Source organism: Ursus arctos, unplaced genomic scaffold, assembly GCF_023065955.2.
Source record: "Ursus arctos isolate Adak ecotype North America unplaced genomic scaffold, UrsArc2.0 scaffold_10, whole genome shotgun sequence".
NCBI lineage: Eukaryota > Metazoa > Chordata > Mammalia > Carnivora > Ursidae > Ursus > Ursus arctos.
The window spans coordinates 73,027,356-73,046,575 of record NW_026622764.1 but is presented as its reverse complement, the minus strand read 5'-3'; the positions used below and the strand labels follow the sequence as shown (position 1 = coordinate 73,046,575).

The 19,220-nt window shown below is 37.1% G+C and overlaps 1 protein-coding gene across 1 annotated transcript in view; it reads left to right on the top strand.

Annotated features, from left to right (window-relative positions):
• The first annotated feature begins 1,046 nt into the window (after nt 1-1,046).
• Nucleotides 1,047-19,220, top strand: part of NUP58 (nucleoporin 58) — a 39,145-nt gene continuing 20,971 nt past the window's right edge. The window contains exons 1-7 of the mRNA XM_026493018.4: nt 1,047-1,373; nt 6,005-6,147; nt 9,786-9,935; nt 10,741-10,878; nt 13,499-13,609; nt 17,973-17,997; nt 19,090-19,155. Of these exons, the coding sequence (XP_026348803.1) occupies nt 1,267-1,373; nt 6,005-6,147; nt 9,786-9,935; nt 10,741-10,878; nt 13,499-13,609; nt 17,973-17,997; nt 19,090-19,155 (740 nt within the window). The 5' untranslated portion in view covers nt 1,047-1,266. The remainder of the gene's footprint in view (nt 1,374-6,004; nt 6,148-9,785; nt 9,936-10,740; nt 10,879-13,498; nt 13,610-17,972; nt 17,998-19,089; nt 19,156-19,220) is intronic.

Genomic DNA, 19,220 nt, shown 5'->3' with positions numbered 1-19,220 from the left:
GTGAGCTTAGAAAGATTTGTCATACGGAGAATGAGTGCTACACTAAAGAGCCACTGGGTGTTCCATCAAGGCAGTGCAGTGGTGAGAATTATGTTTGAAAGCAAATCTGCTGGTTGCTTATGGGATGAATTTTACTGTAAGAAATCACAGGTAGGAAAACCACTTGTGGGAGTAATGTAACAATCTCTGAATGAAGACCCACATTATGATGACAGCACCTCAAATGCACCACTGACACGAAGCCTTTCCTGATCATTCTACAAGAGGGGATTTCTTCCTTAAATCTACATTTTTCTTATGTTTAAGGGTCGCTCATGGAACCCTTAAATTCCTCACTATACTGTGCTTGTTTCCGTACCTATCCTTTCCACTTTGCGGTTCCTCTAGCAGGTAGCAAAGGGGCGTCAGAGCAAGGCAAAGCCCAAAGCCAGAAGGCAGCTATCGGGGCGATCTCCCGCGATTGGCCGGGAGTCCCAAACTCCTACCCAGCGGGATACACTGTAAAACTTCGTGGACTTGACCACATCCTTTGACGTCCAGGGGGTTTGCGCAGCACTACCAACAGGGTGTACCCCCCCCCCCCCAGCAAAGGACGCTCTCTGAGCCTTCTGGGCGGCAACTCGCAACTGGCTCCAAACGCTGTGAAGCGGATGAACGAATTATTATCAATCGATTTCCGAACTGTCAGGGAGCAGGCAGTCTCCCCGTCCTTCTCCGGAAAAGGACCGCAGCCAACCAAAGACTGAGCGCGCCTCCTTTTCTATAGCAGGGCTTGGATTGCTCAATAGGGCCTTCCCCACTCTGGGATTCCGCCCATCCCTTTTAGCAGTAGGAAAGGACATAAGCAATAATTAAGATTCAACAGCAATAAAGTACAGATTACGTCAACGCATACGCCAGTACAGGACTAAAGGAAACGGTTTCGCTGGTCTTTACCGCTACGCGCCTACCGCTTAAGAGGGCCGGAACCGCCCCCAGCCCACCCCCTCCCAGGATGCCTTGCGCAGCGCGCCGACCCACCCCCATCCCAGGGTGCCTTGCGCGACGGGCTCGCTCCTGGTGAGTTACGTGCGCGCGGCAGGCGCCGTAACGTGCTCTCGGGTGGTTGCCCCACCCACTTTGGCCTTGTCCTCTCAGTCACTGGGGCTTGAAGTTCCCGCCAGGTCGCGGCTGGGCGAGAGCGATGCTACCGGGCTCGCCGTGGCTTTGAGAGAGGAGCGTCCCAGACCCCTTGCAGCTTCCTGACGGCGCTGAGCCCCGGCAGCCATGTCCGCGGGGTTCTCCTTCGGGACCAGCACGCTCGGCTCCACCACTGTAGCCGCCGGCGGGACCGGCGCAGGCGGCGGTTTCTCCTTCGGGACCGGGGCATCTAGGTAACCGAGCTTCCTCGCCTTCCCGGCCGGGGTCCTCCCCGCGAGACTCTTGGGTGGGCCCGTCCCTCTCTCTTCCCGCTGGCTTCCTTTCTGGTGGGCCTGGAAAAAACAAAAACAAAAACAAAAAACTTGCGCAGCGCCAGCCTCGTAGTCCTGCCGTTTGGCGGCCTAGTCGGGAGGATTGTCACAGGGTTGTGAGGTCCCCAGAATCCACGATGGTTCACACAGTGTCTCTACCGAGTGGGGTCTGGCTGGGTGAAAAGGCCCGGGATTTCACGCCGAGTCCTAGCAGTGAGGTAGTCTGAGGCACAGAACGAATGAACGACATTGTGGCTTTTTCTGGGGTTGCAGAAAAAGACAATAGAAAATTTTAAGGAGGACAGTTACAAGATTATCTCTGATAATTCAGATTCCATTGCAGGATACACAGTTTTGGACATTCCACTGCTTTAATGATTTGGTGGTATTTTAAACGAGCTCACGTCTTTGTACTTAATGGAACCCTATCCTTTGTTACTGTAGTTTCTTGTTTTAAATACGTGTTGCGTCATTTATTGGCGATAATTTTGAACAGTATGTGCAAATTAGTATATGAGTGTTGTAATGACTCACATTATCTTCTACTTACATTGAAAAATGTAGGTAGCGTATTTATCGTTTTTGTGCAACCTGCAAAACCACCACTTCAGGCGGTGACGAAATATAGCTAGCAAAGGTCCAGAAAGAGACCATTAAAATAGTTAAAGGTCATTTTCATGGTGAGAGATTTAATGTTTAGAACTCAATCTTTTTAAGGTAAAAGTGGAGGAGTTCATTACATCAAGAAGTGTGCATAGAAAGTGTTACAGGCTATCTCCTGAAGCTTGAGGAATGTGATTGTAGATTAAAAAGGCAAAAATATCTTCGTTGCATTAAAAAGCGGCAGGGGTGGGGGTCGGGTACAGACTACATAGGCAAGTAAAAAATCTGGGAATGTACCTTAATACCGCCTTTTCTCTCTGCACCCTTAATCAGCCAGGCCTGATAATTTTAATTATTCAGTTTCCATTTGCTTCACTTCCAGTGCCATCACCCTGTTGCAAGCTCTTGTCATTCATGGAACAAATATTTACTGAACACCCTCCTGTATAATAGACTCTGTTTTAGATGGTGAGATAAATAAGGGTCCTACTCTCCTGAAGCTTACATTCTTATAAAAATACTTAGGATTTCTTTCAGGTTTTCACCCAGTAACCCTTCTGGTATTTGATGAAAACTGTTCCCATCATCTACTTAGATTAGTTCAATGGAATCGCAATTCCTGTCTCAAAAATCTACTTTGGAAAAAAAAAACCTTTTTACCACATTATAGTCAGAGTCATTTTTTTTAAAATCCCATTGCCTTCCTTTAATGATTTTTCATTATCCTTGGAATGAGGTAAAAATAAATCTTACCGTGATCCACAAGACCCAAATAATCTGGAACCTCCTCAGACTCATCCGAAGCCCATCTCCTCATTTCAGTTTGTTCCAATTTAGTGATACAGACCTACCATGAAAAAAATTATTTCATTATAGGTACAGGCAAAGAAATAACTGAAACAGAGTTTCAAAGAAAGATATTTATCCTTAATTTATGTGATGCACTTTGATATTTTCTCTTCTGTTGCATTTCATTTTTTTAAAATGCTAGTTGTGATCTGTTAAATTGATTTTATACTAATGGATCCTAATCTTAGTTTGAAAAATACTGCTGTAGCAACTTGGGCATTATCTCAGTTCTTCAGGTGGGATTGGCCAAACCCTTTCCCACTTGGGGGCAGTTCTCTCTGATTGGAATTCCCCTACCACCTCCTGCCTCATATGCCAAGCTAGTGCCTACTTTTGGGACTCAAATGTCGACATCTCCACAGAGGCCTTTTTAGATCTGTAAGTGTAGAGGATGTTTCCATCTTCTTAGTACTCTGTAACATAACATTTATCACAGTTGTAATCAGTTCATTGTGTTTTTGTTGACTTGTTTATTTTCTGATCCCAGCAATAGAATGGAAGCTCCGTGACAGCAAAGACCTTTTCATACTGGTTGTTGTATTTTTTTTTCCCCTGGTAGACATGGTGGAGCTCAGTACACATTTTTTGAATGAATGATTGAATAATCTGGAAATTTACTGAAGGCAGGATCTGAGTCTTATTTACCACTCCATCCTCAATTCCTGTGACAGTTCCTGGTACATGAAGAGGGCTTTAATAAATATTTGTTGAATGACTGAGTAAAGGAATTATTAGTTATCAGCTAGAAACATGTACACAGTCTTTAGAAGGGCTTAGGTAAGGGGTACCTGGCTGATTCAGTAAGAACTGCATGAAACTCTTGATCTTGGGATGGTGAATTCAAGCCCCACACTGTGTATAGAGATTACTTAAATAAAATTAAAACAAAACAAAACAAAAACCTCTAAAGTTTTTTAGAGTTTTAGGGTTTAGATAAATGAATGAAAGGAGAAACAGTCTAACATTTGTTTGGTGGAGTATTGGTTTGGAGACCTGACTTCCCCTAGTGCCTTCTGGTGACTTAGTCTCTTTAGGTAAATCATTTTAGCGAAGTTACTCTCCAAGTCTCAGTTCCCACATCTGGAAAGGGGTTTACCTCACAGAGTTGTTGAATGAGGTAAAGCATGTAAAGTACTTGGCATCATATCTGACACTTGGTAAGTGCTCAATAAATGTTACTTTCTGAGTCCACATTAGGGCATGCTGGAGAAGTTAAAACAGTATTCCTGACCTGTTGGAGGCAACTTGGCTTTTCTTTAACATATCCTGATGAGTCATTGGCAGATAATAGTGGGTTGAGACAAAACGTGGTCCTTTCTGGGGTGGTTTTTGTTAAACTAAGTAAATTTCTCTGCGGCAGAGAAATTTCTCTTTTGCTTTTCTGAGTAAGAAGATATCACTTTGATGTGTTTCTTTGGTAATGTTTTCATATTTAATTATGAAACACTTCATTGTGTCTTCAGTTATTTTAAGTTGTCAAGAAATTTTAAATATTTTAATTGTCTAAAAATACATAATTTCACTGTACATCTTTTGTATGTTTATGGAGTAGCAGTAAAATCAAATGGCATCACTGAATTATTTGGGAGGGAGGAGAGCATAATAACCATTTTCTTAATTTGAGGTCAAAATTTGCCAATAATTGTTTATTAAAATACCTTTTTAATTCAGTCGATTAAATGTTTAAAGATTTGTGCTTTGTTCTTGAGACTTTGCAACCCTGTTCTGCCAACCCTCTGTACTTCACACACCTGTGCTCCTAGAGATCGTTTTAAAATCAGTGATAAACTAAGACACAGGGCACACTCCCTTTTTTCCCCCTACTTGGTGTTGATGGCTGATTTCAAGTTCTGTTCCCCTCACAGTGATTGGCTGGCATAATACCTTGTATATAATGTGTTTAGTTGAATTTATTAAGTTCCTAATGATGACAGTAGTAGCAGCATTTATTAAGTGAAGTTAATTCACCATGCATAATCTTTTAATCTTTTGCAAAAAGTCTGTCAAGTTATTCCCATTTTGCACATGAGGAAATAGAGGATCAAAAGAGCTAAGTTATGTCACACAAGTCCCAAGGATACTGGGGAGCTGGTACTGGAACCCAGCCATAAGACTGCTGCCTCCTTAAATTGAAATGTCCCAGACTTTCAAGCTTTTTAAAACTGACCTTGGCTTCTCTTAACGGTGATTGTGTCTGGAAGGGCAGGCAGACGGAATGAGGATACCTATATAGGATAAATGGTAGCTCCCATTATGTTATGTGTTAACATCTCTCTTAACTCTCCTACACAGTTTTTGGAGTGTCAAGTTGTCAGGATTTTTTGTTTATTTGTATATTTGCTTTCCCACTATAGATAGCAAATATGAGCCCCTGAGTTTTGATAAGAATAGCTGAAAGTTGTGAACTTTGTTCACATCACTTGCTATTATCAGCTGTTCTTTTTAAGCTTTCAAAAACTCTGAAGAGGATTTCTGCTGATGAAAACATAATCTGGATAGAGGGTAATTTTGCCTTGTATTTTACTCTTGCCAGGTTATGTTTAGTCCTTTTCCTCTTCCCATCCCTACCCCAGTTCTTACTGCTGTTTTGGTGGCAAGAAAACTAACTGCATCTTCTTCTTCCTGCCCAACTCCATGATTATGGTGATATAGCAACAGAGAGGTGGCAAAGACAACTTAGAATAACTTTTTTATTTCTGAGTATGTTTTATTTTTCTTTATATTAGTAGTAGTTGGGGAAGAACAAATGATTTAGAAGTGTAAACTATACATGAGTCATTCAAGAGGAAAATGATCCACATTCATAGGGTTTCTCTATGGCCATTTTAAAATATGCTAGCTTTCAATAAAACTTATAAAAGCAGAGTATGTGTTACTGTTAATGATTACTTGGGATCTGAAATCTTTTGTATGTGACATATTTTTGAAGAGAACAGGAAAATATTTGAATTTGGTTGGTTAAAAATAGTTCCTTTTGTAGTCTGGCAATATATTGAGTATGTTAAATGAAAGAAGATACTTAACCTTGAAGAGTTAATTTTTATTTTTCTTAAGGAAATACTGGCTCTAGTAGACTTTATTTTGTGTTTTTTATAAACAAGCAACCCTTCTGTGGGGCTCAATTTTGGAACTCTTGGAAGCACTGCAACTCCTGCAACTACATCTGCTCCTTCAGCTGGTTTTGGAACTGGGCTCTTTGGATCAAAACCTACCACTGGGTTCACTCTAGGAGGAACAAATACAGGTAAGGATGATTGTCACATTTGCAGGGAGTAGGTATGGGATATTCTGTTTCAAGTTCTGTTCTGTATCTTTTCCCTTTACAGGGATTGTCATTGGTGGCAGACCTGAAAAATGGTAAATAGTAAGATGAAAAAATATATAGGGATATGGAATTAAGGGCCAGTGATAGGCCCAACATTCTTTATGATCTATTTTAGTGTAAAGGAAAACACACATTTAGGGGCGCTTGGGTGGCTCAGTTGGTTGAGGGTCTCACTCTTGATTTCCGCTCAGGTCATGATCTCATGGTTGTGGAATGAGCTCTGCTTTGGGCTTCAGGCTCCTTGGAAAGTCGGCTTGAGAGTCTCTCTCTCTTCTCCCTATCCCTCTGCTGTGCCCCCCATACACTCAAACTTTCTCTCAAAAATTAATAAATCAATCTTAAAAAAAAAAGGGGGAAGGAAAACACATTTAAAGAAATAAAGTCTCTTTTTAAATAACTTTTTTTAATATACTTGACACATAGAAGATATACTTCTTTAAAGAATTAATTTAATTTTTATATTGGATTATATAATGCAGTGTGTTACCTTGGTGAAGATAAGTCAAGTTTACCAATTTGGATATTTATTAATTTAGCATATGTGGGACGGTCAGAATCCTATCTTGCTATAACATTATAATTTACCTTCTTAAGAGATGTTTTAAGTTTTTGTATAATTAAAACAGTTGTTTCGATGGGGAAGGGGCTAGAGGTCAAGGTTTCTGGTAGACATTTCAATAATAAAAAGCTGTTTGTTTTTTAATACTTAACAGATATTTGGTTATTATTAAGTTAAAAATATGTTTCACTGGTGCTGCCATTTAAAAACTTTACTTCTTTATTTACTCTATTCTCTCCATTCAGGGCCTCTTGGTCTCTGTTACCACTTTTTGCATTGACCTTCCAGCTTTGATTGCAACTTTTCACAGCCACACATAGAAAATGTAAGAACTGCAGGAGTAAATATGAGAGCAGCCAGTGAGCTTCTGAGACAATTCTCTGTGCCAGTGTTTGCTTGGAGTAGCTTTTTTTGTCCTTGCCTAATGTTGCTATAAGCAGTAGTTGTTTGCATTTATAAATCTTATTCCCTAATTTATCAAATTCTATACAGCCTGTAATATGAAAACCAGTGCTATAGGAAGAACGTTTGTATTAGTGGTTATGGTGGAAGATACTGGTTGTTGTAGTATCACACCCTGAGGATGACTTCAAGTCCTGCCCTTGTGATAAACCCCCCAAAATGTCATCTTCCATTGATGATTAAATTTTATTTCTCTTTTTGTCCCCGGGAATAGCAACAACCATAACTACAGGATTAACTCTGGGTAAGAATTTTTGAGGAAAGACCCCAGATCTGTGGTTTTCTACTTTTCTCTTTCTTAATATCTCACAGAGCTGGGGTATGGAAGGAAGCATGTAAGGAACCTAATACAGATCGCCAGCACCGACTCATTACAGGACCTTTCAGTATTGGAGTTTTTAAAAAAGTCAATGACTTTTTAATTCAGAAAAAACACCTTAAATACAGAAATGGTTTTTCTGTGGAGATTTATTTCACATTGTATTTTGTAGTTGTTTGAATCCTCTTAGTGAAAAAAAGCAACAAACTATAGGCCAGAAGTCTTGGAATTAAACCCTGCTTGTACCTCCAAATCATTGTGAGGTCTCAGGTAGTCATGTAGTATCTGACAGCTTTTAGTTATCTATAAAACCAGTGTATTGGACTAAAAAGTTTTTGGATTTCCTTCCATCTCAAAAACATCATAGTCTCTGTAGTGATATGCTAAAGGGAATGTGAGTAAGTAGGATGGCAGTTAATAATGTCCAAGGAAATGAATGAATGAAAGGACAGTGAGGAAACTCAGTTAAATTTATTAATTTAAAATAAAAATTGAAATTAAAGAGTGGTGGACTTTGTTCATTTGGATGCTACTCACCTGTTATCAGCAGAAAGTGTAACACATCTGTTTGCTACCAGAGTTTTGGACAGGATTGGCTTCAAGGGCAAACAGTTGGATTCTCTTATTTTCTGAGATTGTAGAACCCATACAGGATTTCAAAGCACTGTACTCTGGCAGGAATTTCTGGTTGTGGTAAGGGCAGTCCGAAGTTCAATTTCTGGCAGCTGCTTCTCTTAGCGCCTCGAGGAGAAGCCAAAATACAGGTCGTTATGTATTTCTTTATTTAATGTTTTTGATCAGCTACTACTTCCTAACTCTGTGGCCTTAGGTACACATAATGCTTTGAACATTTAGCATTAGCTGTTGGTGTGGTGATGGTACAGGTGGTGAGGATGGTACTGATGATGCCAAGAACTGCTGAGTACATGAGTAAGGCATTCAGTGGGTTATGAGGTGAAGGTGACTGGCAGGAATAGTAATATGTTCTTGTGTGATCTGGTAAATACTCTAACAAGTATGAAAGGCACCAAGGAAGGCAGAGGAAGATAAGAGTGGGAGTTTATATTGGGGGCAGGAAACATCATTCCTGATGGAGGAGTGGAAAGGCCCAGTCATAAGGGGATCCAGAGAAATAGGAAGAGTACTTGGTTCTTGGAGTTTAGGATTCAGAAGTGTGAATGATAGGGAGAGGGGGTGTGAGGAGCAGGTTGGGACTAGATAGGAAAGGTGGTTGTGTGCCATGCCTTTCGACTCTATGGTGTAGAGATAGTATAGAACTAATAAGAACCTTCAGTCAGGGAGAATCACTGGGGTATTATTTTTTGTTGGTGTTCTCTCTCATTTTTAAGTAACCGAAATAATTCCAAGAATAGATTAAAGTTTAGAAGGACCAATAGCACAGAAACAAATTAAGAGGTTATTATAATTATACTTGAGAGGGAGATGACCTGAACTAAGGGTTTTGAGGATGCTTGTAATCCAGGGCTATTTCTGCAGTAGAATCAACAGGATTTGTGACTAGTGGAGTGCAGGAGAGAGAAGGGATGTCAGGGGTGATTATGGTTTCTGGCTTGAGCAACTGAGTGGACCACGGCTGGGGATTTAGGAAAGTTTTTTTTTGTATAGGGAGATGAAGAGGTGCAAAGGGAAAGGACATCCAGGTAGAGGTAACCAGTGGAGACTCTGGTAGGTGTGGATTTAGACCCATGTTCCTCTAGTTGAAATTCTGCAGTTGGAAAGTATGGGAGCAGGCCTGGAGCCATAAGCAGTATCATATAAGAAGTGAACAGAGGAAGGAGATGGACAAAAGCAGACTGAAAGGAGTAGCAGAAGCAGACAGAAACACAAAAGGAAGAGGAAGCAGTAGAGAATGGTGGTTTAGCCTTGGAGGGGAGGGATATTTTTCTGCTGAGTATAAAGGAAAGGAAGGGTAAATGCTCTTTTAGGTAAATCCAGGGGTCGAACTGAAATTGGATTTCAATATTACCACATTGATTGGACTTTATTTTGCTTTTCCTAAATCATAGCGTCCTCTTTTAAGTATCCGCCATGATTTGGTTCCAACTTGTATATTTTCCTTTTTCATACATATCCAAGTATCCTCCTATCTACAAAAGTAGGATCACAAACTTTTAGGGATCCTGATTGAAACTGGTATGGTACATACACAGTTATGGTAAAATAGGATTTGTTTTTTTGTTTGTTTGTTTGACACAGGAACGCCAGCCACTACATCTGCGTCTACAACAGGTTTCAGTTTAGGATTCACTAAACCTGCCGCATCTGCCACACCATTTGCTCTCCCTATTACTTCTACCTCAGCTAGTGGTCTTACTCTTTCGTCTGCTCTGACATCAACTCCAGCAGGTAAGGCAGAATGGAAAAAGTCATGTTTTGTGGTTGAATTTTATTTTGTTTTTGGCTAGTGAATATAGGTATCTACCTTTATTAAAGATAACTTTGGTTTTGGAAAGTTTTTATTTTAATCACTCGGGGGGGGGGGGCGCCTGAGTGGCTCAGTTGTTTAAGCATCTGACTCTTGATCTTAGCTCGGGTCTTGATCTCAGGGTTGTGAGTTCAAGCCCCACATTGGGCTCCCTACCCCGTGAGAAACCAACTTTAAAACAAACAAACAAACACTTAATCACTCAGCAGTTTTGACCTACTAAATTGCTGATTTTTGAAGAAGATCATCATTGGGCTTTAAAGCAGCAGGGGCCATCCTAGAAGTTGATCTCTACAGAGCATAGCAGGGACAGGGTGAGAGGTAACATGTAAAACTATTAATATCCACTTTGTTTTCAAGGAGCATTTTGGTGACAAGGAAGGATAAGAGTTTGCATAAACCTTGCCTGGCTTAGGAGTCATTCCATTTTGAAGGCGAAGTTGGTGTCCTGGGTTGAAAACTCTATTACTGTCTGGAATCAGTTACTTGATACCATTCTAGTATTACCCAAAACTCTTATTTCTGTCACTAGCGTTTGCTTTAAGGTACTATTTCTCTTTATTCTTAAGTACATATAGTTTTATCTTTAGCGAGTAGTTTTCCCTAAGAGTGAATTTTATCACGGACATGAGGGGGTTTGTTTTTGGTGGAAGTGTTTTGTATTTTTTTCTGGTGTTCTTAGAAGTGATGTTTCCTTGTGAAGCCTTACAGTTTCACTTCTTACAGCATCTACAGGATTTACCCTCAATAATTTGGGTGGAACAACAGCCACAACTACCACCGCATCAACAAGCCTTTCCTTAGGGGGAGCCTTAGCTGGTTTGGGAGGTTCGCTTTTCCAGAGTTCAAATACAGCGACATCAGGTAATTGATTGTATTCATTTTCCGGAATAATAAATATTTATATTTAAATTTACTTTATCTGTATTTTGACCTTTTGAACAGACCACATTGTCTCCTTAACCTGTATGGTTTTTGTTTAGTATGAAAACTGAATAAAAAGTAATGTTTTTCGTACATAATTAGACATCTTAGCCATATTGTAGAAGTAAATTTTTCTGTTTCTCAATATTGACCGACTAGATCAAGAAGCAAAGAAGAGCCTGTTTAAGGAGCCTGTAAACTATTGTAGAGAAACTTACCTTTTTAATAAATGGCAGTTGCATAGTCTTGGGTCATTTAGTATCTAAGTCCATTGTAAAACAACTTAAACTTTTAAGCCCTGGTTTTAAGAATGGCTTTCCATTACAGACATCAGGAGAGGGTATTAGCATGCTTTGAAGGCAGTTTTAGAACACAGGTATTAAATTTATGATAGTCAGGCGAAATACTAAATTATCAATTCACTTGGCAGAGAATACTTAATATTTTCTGTCTTGGATTGATTTTTCATTTCATGCTTATTTTGAAATTAGCCTCATGTTAGGGATTCTACAGATGTTTTGAATATTGGGAATGAATAATAGAGGAAATATGATACTATATGTAATGTAATATAATAATATAACGTAGGAGTGAGAAAAGCTTTCCGCTGATTTGAAAACATTGTATAATTATCTCACATAGCAATAAAACATCAAGAATTTCTCTTTAACAATTTATGCATTAGGAAAAACATGTTTTTCAACATTGAAACATGTTGAAATCACAGAATTTCTAATAATGCATATGTTCATTTATAATGGCTATTTAATTTCAGAAGTTTTACTGAAGACATCATATGTGTCTAATACCTGGTTATGTGGGAGAGAGGAAGGAGTATGACCTGGTGTTTTCTATTAAAGTTAAATGGTTCTTCCATGTACTCTATTCAGATACTAAATTTAATGAAGAAACTCCAGGTCAGTGGAATGGGAAAAAAACAGTTGGTGAAGATAATCTATAAAAATATGTAGCATTCAAGTTTGCAGTGATCTTTCAAATACTTATTTTTGTCACTATTGTCTAACCTTGTAGCTGTTCAAAATGTCTCCTAATAACCAAATCACTGGATGACTGTAACATTTCTTTGCAGGATAAGTATTTAAACATCTCTCCCAAAGATTCCTGTTAGAGCAAAACACAAAAATAACAGAAAAGGGAGGTGGAGGATTGTTTTTGTGTCTTGCTAATGAGTTTTTAGGCCTGTTCTAATTTTTTTGAGACTCTAGATACAGGTCAGTGCTTGATTTATGGTTATGCTAACCTAAAGATGCCATTGATATTTTTAAAAATGGACATTTATTTAGCTATATTTCACACATTGCCAGTATTTAAATGCAGTTTTCAGTTATCCCATGCTCTTATCCAGTATATCCTACTGTTTCCTCTGCTTTTAAAGTAAATAGCATCTGTCCAAAAAGAACCACAGTGTGTCGGCTTGGAAATGCATGGACTTCGATAATTTACCAGTGCATGGTCTTTAAAATTTTTCTACTTGATTCACAAGCATACATTAATGACTTAAGGTTAATTATAGTTTAGCCCCTTCAATTCCTTTTGTGTGAGGTAGGATTTAAATAAATGAAGTCTACTTCTTTCATTAAGGTTTTGTTAAAAAAGCTTAGGAGTTTGAAATTTTGATGATGTTTGAACTGTAAGGCTTCCAACTCTTAGTTCTTTAAATTTCATTAATAGTAAAACTATTTGCTTTATGTTATACTGAAATCTTATAAATCATTACTAGGTTATTTTATTTATTTATTTTATTTATCTTTCACTAGCTTTGTTGAGGTATAATTGAGAAGTAAAATTGTAAGATATTTAAGGTGTAGAGCATGATGATTTCATATATACATGCACATTATAAATGCCCATGAAGTTAATTAACACATCCAATATTAGATTATTTTAAAAGTATACAATTCCAAAGCATGACTGGAAGACAAGAAGTATTCACCTAAAATATACAAACTAAAACTGCTTTTTTAGGAGGGTTTAAAAAACAAATAGTATGTTCACATTTATTGAATTAACAGATACACTCTGACTTTTTTAGTAAAGAAAAATTGATAGACCCGTAATACAGAGAACTGATGGTTGCCAGAAAGGGTAGGGAGGACAGGCAAAATGGACGAAGGGGAGGGGGGTGGTATAGGCTTCCAGTCATGGAATGAGTAAGTCACAGGGATGAAAAGTATAGCCTAGGGAATATAATCAGTGGTATTGTAATACGGTTGTATGGTGACAGATGGGGTAGTGACACTTACGGTGAACATAGCATAATGCGTAGACTTGTTAAATCACTGTTGTATACTAATGTGACATTGTGTGTCAACTACACTTAAAAAAAATTACCTAAAAAGTAAAGAAGTTAAAATTATATCATCCAAACTACATATACCATTGACTCCCAGCTCTAGACTTATTCCTTGTCATTTGCTTAAATCAAGTATGAAGAAAAATGGGATCCAACTTAAAAGCATTTGAGAGCTTTGGTCATTAAGGGAAAATCATTATAAAGAGTTTCAGTGAACTTTGTAAATTATATTTGGCTTATTTGTAGGACTTGGACAGAATGCTTTAGGCTTGACTTTGGGAACCACAGCAGCAACTTCAACTGCAGGCAATGAAGGCCTTGGTGGTATAGATTTTAGTAGCTCATCAGATAAAAAGAGTAAGTAATGTTATGTTCTAACAGTAACTTAAATTCCTATGTCAGGAACATTTTTAGTTATATATTCACTAGTAAAATTTTTACTTTTAAATTTGTTTGCTTTATATTTCACAAATTTTGTGTGTACTGTGTGTTTAAGATTTTATTTTTGTAGAAAACTGAGTTTTGTATGTGCATATGTCTTATGTAGCTATTTTAATGTGTGTATTAATATATATTCTTAAGTTGGGATCATGCATGCATATACAGTGTACAAGTTGACCCTTGAACAACATGCTTTGAACTGTTTAGGTCCACTTACAGTGGATTTTTTCCAGTAAATAACAGTGGAGTACTGTAAATGTGTTTTCCTTACGATTTCCTTATGATTTCCTTAATAACATTTTATTGTAAGAATGCAATATTTAGTACATAGTGTGTGTTAATTGACTCTTTATAGTGTCAGTAAAATTTCTGGTCAGCAGTAAGCTATGAGTCAAAAATTAGGGGAGTCAAAAATTTAGGGAGTCAAAAATTATGTGCAGATTTTCAACTGCCTGGGGGGTTGGGACCCTAATCCCTGCATTGTTCAAAGGTCAACTGTACTACTTTGTAACCTGTTCATTCTCATGTATTATATCACAAGTATTTGTCAATTCAGTAATTCTTTAGGAATATTTTACTGCTGCTTTAATATCACCTTTATGAATCAGTGTATCATTAGTCAACCATCATTCTATTATTAATGTTTGTTTTCAGTTCTTTTATTCTGGGAAGTATCAACATATTGAGCATCTTTATAGGGAGAGGCAACATAGTATTGTAGTTTAAGGGTGTAGACTTGAGCTGAAATTGTCTGGCTTCAAATCTCCCCAACTATTTACAAGCTTAGTGACCTTATTAAGGTTACTTATCCCTCTTTGTTTTAGTTTCTTTATCTGTAAAGTGGGGGAAAAGAACAGTGTTGGTCTGAGGATTACTATTTATAAAACTTCAGCAGAGCCAGGCACATAGTAAATGCTGTCTAGGTGTTTCCTTTTATTATAAATTTTCATTCATAGTTTTGGTTATTTTTTTTAAACAAATACCTAGAAAATTAAATCATTGGCTTAAAGAGAAGGAGAGTTTTGGAGACTCTTGGTATATATTGTGAAATTACTTTCCAGAAAGGTTTTACCAATTTATTTCCCACCAGCTAATATGAAAATGCCCTTCTCTCTGCGCTCTTGCCATGCTGAATATTCTTTTTAAAAATTGCCAATCCAGATTCATTTTGAAAAGTGTTTTAGTTTTGTTGATTCCCTGTGCATGATTTTTTGTTTTGTCTTGCAATGTCTCTTCTGCCTCTGATGAAAGGATGTTTCACTAGGGTATATACATGCATATTGCACTGAACCCCTCTGAAGAACTTAGAATGACGTAATAGATGAAGATGTAAAACATGCTGAGTCTATATATCTATGTGAGAATTTTTTGATTTGGATGTGGTTTTTATTAGAGATGCTATTCTAGGGTGAAGTACTGTTTTAAAAGCCGGCTATCCTAAAATCCTTTTAAACTTAGAAAATTTGGGATTATGTTTCTTTGACTGAAAATTGATTTTTAAACATTGGGGTGTATCTCTTGTTTTTTACTTAGTTTTCTTTGTAGCAACTTCAAAATTAGAAAAATAATCTTAGATGTTTTAACAGCTTATTTTTTTACTCGGCTGGAGCTGTCTGGTACCCTCCACCTACTTTGATTTTAATTATGAAACTGTTTCTCTCTTTATTGTAATTGCTTTAAGGCTCCATGTAAAAGAGCTGATTGAGGCAAAGGAGTAAGAGAAATATAAGGAGTTAATCCCCCCCCCCCCCCCCAATTGTCCTCCTCTCAGGTTGTTCCTTAGAGTTGAACAAAAGGAATATGTAGAGTAAGTGCACATGACTTGATGTCCCACATCTGGTTCCCTTTAACCTGCTATACACGTGAAGGGGTTCTTTTTTAATCTAAAGGATTTCTCTGTTTCTCTAGTAGCTATATCAATTAGCCTGGACCTGCAGTATTGGGTTTAATAGATGAAGAGTGGTAGGAAGCAATGTTCTGTAAGTGGGGGGAGCATGGAACAAGACCTAGAGATGAGGATGATCTTTACTCTTTTGAAGAACTGCTGGAAGACCAGTGAGCTACAGCATGGGAAGATCAGATTCCAGACATCATAAAGGGAAGGGCCATGTGTGCCACTTTAAGGAGTTTTATAATTACACAGAGGACAGTTGAGACCCACTAGCGTTTTGATGTGGATAATGTGACATGAGATACATATTTGAAGAAGAGCATTCTGGCAGCCATATGGAAGATAATGTGCAGGAGGGCAAGAACAGATACGGAGTGCTGTTAGGGAGCTTTTATAGCAGTCCACAGGTATTACAGATGCTAAGCTAGATGGTCTAGTCAGGGCCTGTGGTAGGCTAAAAACAGGCCTAAGTTTTATATACACAGGTTGTCTGTATATAAACTTCTGTAAATATAATAAAAATGGAATATCAAAGAAAGAGCAAAATAGTACATTAATGAATAAAAAAGTTGCACTATTTCAAAAAAAAATTAAATCCCTACTTTATATTACTGTGTCTCATCCAAAGACCCCCATCTGTAGAACATTTCAGAAATGTTAAGCTATGAAAGAGAAAGATCTGAGAATTAGTGAAATACAAAATATGGAAAAATAAATTATAGTTAGATTAAAGAGGTAAACAAAAGAATCCCCATGGACAAAGGCAAAAGGTAAATGAGAAATTGGAAGTAAAATACTTGATTTCTAGATGCTTATTTTTTCACATTTTAACATCTGAAATTGAGTCGTATCTTAAAATTAGGGTCTGATTTTAGAAATAGACACATGAAATATATATATGCTTAATGTTAAAATAGCTCTTAGAAGTCAGTGAGAAACATTCCTCAAAGATGTATAAATAGCCTGAATAGGCCATTCACTAAAGGAGAAATATACTTGTCTAATTAACATTTGAAATGTTTTACTTAGTACTGTCAGAAATATGAATTTAGGGGGCGCCTGGGTGGCACAGCGGTTGGGCGTCTGCCTTCGGCTCAGGGCGTGATCCCGACGTTGTGGGATCGAGCCCCACATCAAGCTCTTCCGCTGTGAGCCTGCTTCTTCCTCTCCCACTCCCCCTGCTTGTGTTCCCTCTCTCACTGGCTGTCTCTGTCTCTGTCGAATAAATAAATAAAATTAAAAAAAAAATATGAATTTAGATTATAATGAAGTGGCATTTTTGTCTATACATTGGCAGTGATTATTTTTAAAAAAAGTTCATTGTTGTTGGGTGTGATGGAAAAGGTATTCTTATTCATAGTAGGTGGGAAGATAAATTGGAACAATTGTTTTAAAGGATCAGTTTGATAATATATCAGAAGCCTTTCCTGATGGAATCTTTGACCTATAAATTCCTCTTTGTTTGGAATACAAATAAAGTCATGCACAAGTATTTGGAGATAAAGACATTGATTGTAGCAACATTGTTTATATAATGAATGCTCTTATGTTAGGAAGAGGGTTGGGCATAAAGGTTCTGATACAGCTATGTCATCAGTATTCTGTGGTCATTTAAAATCATGTTAAGTGACATGTAAAAGACAATTACAACATGCTGAGAAGATATGTTAACTTACAGTCGTCCTGATTGCTTTTAAAAATGTGTGTGTGTAAGTGCAGAAATAGGTTGTAAGAGGAACCGTTAAGGTTCTCTGGTGGGATGAAGTTTTGTGTGTTCCTGTATTTTCTTAATTAAGCAGGTCTTATTTTGTAGTGTGAAATAAATTTTGGAAAAGTAGAAAGTGAGTCATTGCATTTTGCTGACAGAGCATTTTTACTTTTCTGTTTTTAGACATATACTATTAATGTGATGACCACTAAATAGGTGTTAGTAAAAAGTTGTTGATATATCTGCACACATTAAAAACTTCATCTTTAAAAAAAATTGCTGCTTTTGTAAAATATTTAGAGACGTCCAGGTAATCTGACATGTTTTAGCATTCTAAACTGGTAGAACCTGAGAAAGCATCAGGTAAAACTCTCAGGAGTTAAACTGTACTGTGCAAGAATATTTTTCATGGAAGATAGTTGAAAGAGGAAGATTCTTGCCCTTGAAAGAAATAGATACAAATCAGATACATAACTGTGTGTTTATATATACACGAATATGTCTCCATAACATGCTGTGTTTGGAGTTTGTGACAAGTCATGACCTCACATGATGTGTAAGAGGCCTAAAAAATGCTTAGCAGTTTCTATTTATACCTTAGTTTGTGTTAAATTAAAACTTGTGTTTAGACTACATTATTAAATGACTTGTTTTTACATGAAGCTTCTTGAATTTTCTAGGTGATAAAACGGGAACAAGACCAGAGTAAGTTTACAATTTAACTTTTGAAATATTTTAATTGAAGAATTTTATTTGTTAATTTATAGGCAGGTGGTATTGGAAGTAAATGAAACCATATAGGCATTTAGAAGAAAAATTATTCGATTCACTTTTTGTCTAAAATAAAATAATAAATATATGCTCTGGAAAGATTTTGAAAGGTCAAATCTTTAATTTTTAATCATTAGGAAAATTTATAACCAATTCTAGGATGTCTTATGCTCAATTTTATGTATAAAACACCTTTTATATATAAATTACTATATCGTACCATTTTCTGATGATGAAGAGGGAGAAAAGCCTCCATATACATCATATATGTTTGAAGATCACTATTTTTACTACACTTATATTTTCTTACTTAATTTGTATTACATTAAATAAGACATTTGTAAATAAATGATCAAATTCATGCCTCCAAAACATCTTGTGAATATTTTAGCCCTATTACATAAATGAGAAAGCTGGAAGAGACTGAGGTTTGCTTAGGGTTATATCAAGGAAGTAGTAGCCAATCTCTGACTAAAATTTAACTCATAATTACATTACAGCATGCCAAATTTCACCTATTTCTATCCTCATTAAATATTTATGATTCCCTTAGCCCATTCCTAGGTTTTGTTTTGTTGAAGAATAAATTGAAATAATTAAAGTAAAATATAGTGAGCATCTTGTTATGAGAAGTTTTGTAGACTTTCTTTAATGCATGTTTTAATATTTTTAAACTGAATAAAAAGTCAGTCATAGAATTTTTGAGCCAGGGGAGCTTAGTTCAGTATTTAATCTGTTGTATTTTCTCATTTTTTTCTTAAACATTTGGTCAGATGCATTTATGTGTACTTATGATAGATGCCAGTCTTTTTAGAAAAGAAATCTCCCTGTCAGATGAATTGTTAAAGTTATTTTAAAGGTCAGGAAACTTAGAGTTTTTTATAAAGAGATTTGAAATCAACCATGAAAGCTATAAATGGGGAATATTTGCTTTATTTCCTCCCCTTTAACGCATACTCTAGTGGAACTCAACTTTCAGCTTTTTATAATCTCAATGGCTTTAATACATCTGTGGCATTTTTTTAGGGATAGTAAAGCACTGAAGGATGAAAATCTACCTCCTGTCATCTGCCAGGATGTTGAAAATCTCCAGTAAGTGTGTCAAATGTAATTAGATAAATCATGTTGAAGAATGTTAGATTATATTTTAGGGGGAA